Source organism: Amborella trichopoda, chromosome 7 (genome assembly GCF_054954075.1).
Source record: "Amborella trichopoda isolate Santa Cruz 75 chromosome 7, AtrichopodaSantaCruz75HAP2 v2.0, whole genome shotgun sequence".
NCBI classification, from domain to species: domain Eukaryota; kingdom Viridiplantae; phylum Streptophyta; class Magnoliopsida; order Amborellales; family Amborellaceae; genus Amborella; species Amborella trichopoda.
Genome location: NC_142342.1, coordinates 890,090 through 895,000, shown reverse-complemented (window position 1 = coordinate 895,000; position 4,911 = coordinate 890,090). Strand labels below are relative to the sequence as shown.

The following is a 4,911-nucleotide window of genomic DNA, read 5'->3' as shown; positions in this document are numbered from 1 at the left end:
ATAAAAAAATAATTTATAAAACAATAAATTAATCAAAATACCCTTAAAAATTTCACATATATACACAAAGAAAAACATCACAACACATTGTCGTGATCCGCAAAGTACCATCGTTGTGAATTAAAAAGCATCACGGCACTACTAATGCCGTGAGATGTGCCATGATACTCAACGCACCATGGCGGTGCTTCGAGGAAGTGAGAGAGAGGAAGGGACATGAGGTGAAGTAAGGAGTATCACGGTCCTATTAGAACCATGATGCATCGACAGTATTTTGGGGCAAAGAAAAAAAAGTGAAGGAAAATAAACATGGAAGTAGTTTAAAAAAAGAAAAAAAAAAAAAAAGGTTATTTTGCAACTTTAAAGAAAGATATGAGATATTTGTCATAAATACCCTTGGTATTATCAGAGCATGCACTATGCTCCCTAGGAGGATATTGTGTACCTCCTCCCTTGCTCAAAGCACCTACCTACTTAGGATAAATGTTTTGGTCTAAAATTTGTGGATACACATAGTAATTACTAGACGTTTATTTTTAAAAGAAAATTTGGAATTTTAAGTAACATTTGGATGTAGCCCTTCAAAAATTGGACGATCTCGAGGTATACATTTTTTTAATATATAGAGAGTTTATTTCGATATTTGTTTGTCAAGATTATTCTATGGATTGTAAAGATTACATCCCAAAACTTGAGATTTGGATTGTAAATATTACATCCCAAAACATGAGATCTAGAAAGTATTCATAACATGTGTTTTACCCAAGGGAGGAAATGGATAGTATCCTCCCGGGAGAGAAGGAAAATTTTCACTAATATTATTTATTTCCTTTTGGTAAGAGTGATTTTCTTTCGTGCAAGTTATTGTGTGGTAAATAAAGTGATAATTACCATTCCAACTCCACATCTCACGTAGATGACTTTCTTACCGTGAATCTTCCCCACACGAAATCTACGCCCTGTTACATTCAATTTCTGTTAACTTCCCTTCCTTTTTTCACAATTTCCATGAGAGAGAGAATTCCAGTGAATTTGGTGAGAGAGATTGATTTTCAAGAAATGTGACAAGACAGAGGATTATGATGGTAAAGAGAGAGGCTCATGGGACTAGGAGCATATTATTATCAAGGACCCGGCTTTTATGAGTCGGGTGACTCATACTATTCTTGTGCGGGCTCCCTCAAACACCCATGAAAACAGTTTATATAAAGTTGAGGCTCTAAACAATCAAATTAAGGTGCACCTAAACAATTCACTAGAAGAGATTGTTTTGATGTTGAATAACCCTCAAATCGATCACCTCAATCTCGAGAGGTATAGATGAGAAAAAAAAAAAAGGGCTTTAAAGTTTGGAAAATAGAGCATTTCGTAATGTATTATCCAGGTTGTCAATTTTCAACATTTCTAGGTGTTTCTATATTTGCTCGATCTACAGTACTTTTGAAACTTTAAATTTTATAATTAAAGACGACAATAAATTTTGAGTCAATCAAAAAATTTTGCTATCGAAAAATCAGGACCTTATTTAGAAGTGCACCTTACTTTGATAGTTTAGGGCCTCACCCGTATAAAAACCAACACCCTTTTTATACAGTTATTAAATCCAAATTTGCATAGATCTAAATTACAATGATCATGAATATAAAAAATAAAATAAAAATTTAAAATATAAAATTTTTTCCTATCCATTTAGATAGGAATCTTTAGTTGTGGGGGTTCATCTTAAAGATAGGGCTTATGATGCTCAATCTAGAGAGAGAGTCTTGTCTGAAATGTCATATGAAATGAGTGAGAGAGAGAGAAAGAGAACGGTAGAGAGAGAGAGAGAAAGAGAACGGTAGAGAGAGAAAGAGAGACCTGAGAGATCGAGGAAGGGGTATTTGGGATGAGGCTTCAAAGCGTTTGAGTCAAAGAAGACCTTCTCTTCTGGAGGATAAACGGTTACCACCCCAATGTAAGGCCCCTCACCATTCAACTCGCCGATTAATTGCAGAGACCGCTTGTCTAGTGGCGTAGCCACCGAATTAATCGCCAGGAGAAGCAAAATAATCGCCGTAGAAATTGCCCCCCACCTTGTCTCTTCCATGCTTACGCAGTAAGACCGCATACAAATGCTTCAACCACTCTTATATTTATGGTCCTCAATCCTGACCCTCTTGCCACTCTTTATATCTATGGTCCTCAATCCTGACCTTTGCTTTGCCCTCTAATCGGACGCTAGAGATTTATTTTCTGGATTTTGTTGATTTTTTTGTTATTAATTAATCAGCCTGCTTTTTTTGCCCTCTAATCGGACGATGGAGATTTATTTTCTGGATTTTGTTGATTTTTTGTTATTAATTAATCAGCCGTCTGATTTGACTATTGTTTTTAAGGGTGAGGTTTGTATGAGGTTGCTTGATTTGACTTTTAAGGGTGAAGTATGTATAAGGTGTCAACTTTATACTACTGAAGCATGGTGCACCTCAAAACTATGCCGAGAATGCACTTTCGGTGTCGTAAAGCCTTGTGATGATGTGAAAATCTACTGTGGCCCCTAATTATAAAAGAGTAATGATCTTATGAGACCTTCCCACACTTATGTGTGTAAGACTTTAAAGGATCATCATTAAATTGATTTCAATGGATCATCATTAAATTTGGTACATATCTCTAAAAAAATCAAGTCCGACATGTCCATGTGATAACTTTTCGAGAGATCTATACCAAATTTAATGGTAATCCTTTAGGGTCCTACACACATGGGCGTGGGAGGGTCTCATAGGATCATTATTTATTATAAAATTTAAAGTTCTATAAATGGTGATGATCGAGCATATCTATAAACACTTGAAAAACCTTGAATATGGACGGTCCAAATAATGTGTTAAATGATGAACTATTTTTAGGACTAAAAATTCCTTTCTTTTTCACGTCTATGGATATTGAGGTCGAGATAATCGATTTCAGGGTTTTCCAGCATAGGAACATCCGCCTTTAGTGGGTTTTCTAAGTGTACCTTACTTGTACAGTATATGGTTTACACCTTATATAAACCTTTTCATTTTTTAATAATGTAAAGAAAAGTTGTTGCATGCGTTAAGGGATGTATTTCTACATTTGTATCCCCCAATGCATAAAATATCCCTTTCAGAGATGTATGCATATATCTGGTCCTTCAAAAAAAGTTAAAAACCAATGGTCTACATATTTTGTTCATGAAATTATTACCTTTAGTTTTTGAAACTTATTTATTTTTACATATTCATATTCTCCATATTAGGGGTTATATAGTTCATAAAATTTAGGTCCTAAATCCGTCTCAAAAATAGATTTTTAAGAGGGGACTCATTTCTACATATAAGTCCTGAAACTCATAGAAACCTTATCTGCAAAGTAAAAGGACTAGGTTTTCGTGTGCAAGTTGTTGCCCGTGCTTGTGGGTGTGTAAGTGGGCCAAGGATAAAGCCTGGCCCTGCCCATTGGTATGGCCCTTTGATTGAATGGACTTGCTGGAACCTGTGAAGGGGTCCAAACTTGGCTCTTGGTGGGCTAGACTTTCAAGCCCATTGGGCTAACCTAGCCATACCTTATACGAAGGCCAGATCTAGCCCGTTAAATTAATGGGCTCAAATTAATGCATGAGCATCGTCACATTACCCCAGTGTTCTAAAACTTGGAACGATGGGGTGGATTGTCCACACCACATATCCATGTCAAATTACTAGATTGATCCAAATTGATCTAAATCAGTGAACCATGAAAAATATAAAAAATGAAAATAATAAACAAATTAAAATGAGTGCTTATAGGGCAGGGAATGAAGGGGTGAGCTATAAAAACGTTACATAAGGTCAAAAACCCAGGGATTGAGCCTCGGGGGTTTGCCCTGGTAAAGATACCTACTCAGAACCTTTTCGGTCCCAACCAATCCTGGTCCAAATTGGTGATTTCGATCTAGGCTGTTGAGTTTTGAAACACTAGCCGGGCCCACGACTGTATGATCGGTTTTCATTGCTTGAACAAACTAGTTTTAACCCATTCAACCAGTTAAATAAAATTAGGAATTTTTTTATTGTATTTTATATTTTAAAATTATTATGTCCAACATTTGTTCATTTTTTTTTCTAAAAATTCATCAAATTGATTCAACCAATGGTTGGACTGATTTGGGCGTAGCTGGTGCTGGTGCTGGTGCAAACAATCCTTGGTCAAGTTTTTTCCATGTAGTTTTGGCATGCATATTGAAGTTGTTCTCGTTCTTGTTTGGAGTGTAGTATCCAAAAAAGAATAAAAGTACTCCCACTCCTACATTTTTTTTAGTGCAGTATACAAAAATGAATAAAAGAAGTAATCCCACTCCAACATTTGTCCGTGAAAGCAAATCTACATTTTTCTCACATGGGACCATATTATCTTTCTACTACATAATATCATTTTTCAGTAGTGGGTAGTATCTTCGTACCTAGTCCGTGTACCCTCAAAAACAGCTAACTCCCTAATCTACCTTAAAAATGCACAGCCGTTTCTCTTTCCCACTGAATTTAAAATAATAAATAATAATAACAATAATAATAACTTACCTCTGGTTGATGGTGGGGCAAAATTGGAAAATGCCGCACTTAGAATTTCTAACCATGATCACATGCTCTTTGATGGGATTGTAAAAGAGTTAATAGTCTAGGTTAAAAAAAAAGAAATCAATGGTAGAATAAGAAATTACAGGATAAAAGACAATCATTTTTATTTACGATATGTCCCTGTAACCAGGAAGAATAAACAAGAGTGTGGATTTTGAACTTCCCTACATATCTCTTTTTACCTATTTTTCTCTCCTTTTTTTTTTTTTTTTAAAGATATGTTATTCCTATGAATGGAGAATTTATGTTCATTTTTATATCTCGATCAAGGGAGATAAAGAGAAGTTATATA

General features: G+C 35.3%; 1 protein-coding gene across 3 annotated transcripts in view; it reads right to left on the bottom strand.

Moving 5' to 3' along the window:
• The window catches only part of LOC18995775 (bark storage protein A), a 6,874-nt gene extending 4,777 nt beyond the window's left edge, over positions 1-2,097 (bottom strand). For 2 of the 3 annotated variants that reach the window (XM_088871974.1, XM_088871973.1), the window contains exon 1: positions 1,858-2,097. Coding sequence is in view for 2 of the 3 variants with exons in the window: in XM_088871973.1 (XP_088728099.1) it covers positions 1,858-2,086 (229 nt within the window). In the remaining variant the exon portion in view is untranslated. Of the gene's footprint in view, positions 1-891; positions 960-1,857 lie in introns of all 3 variants that reach the window. The other variant, XM_006846705.4, reaches the window with a different exon arrangement.
• Positions 2,098-4,911: the final 2,814 nt, after the last annotated feature.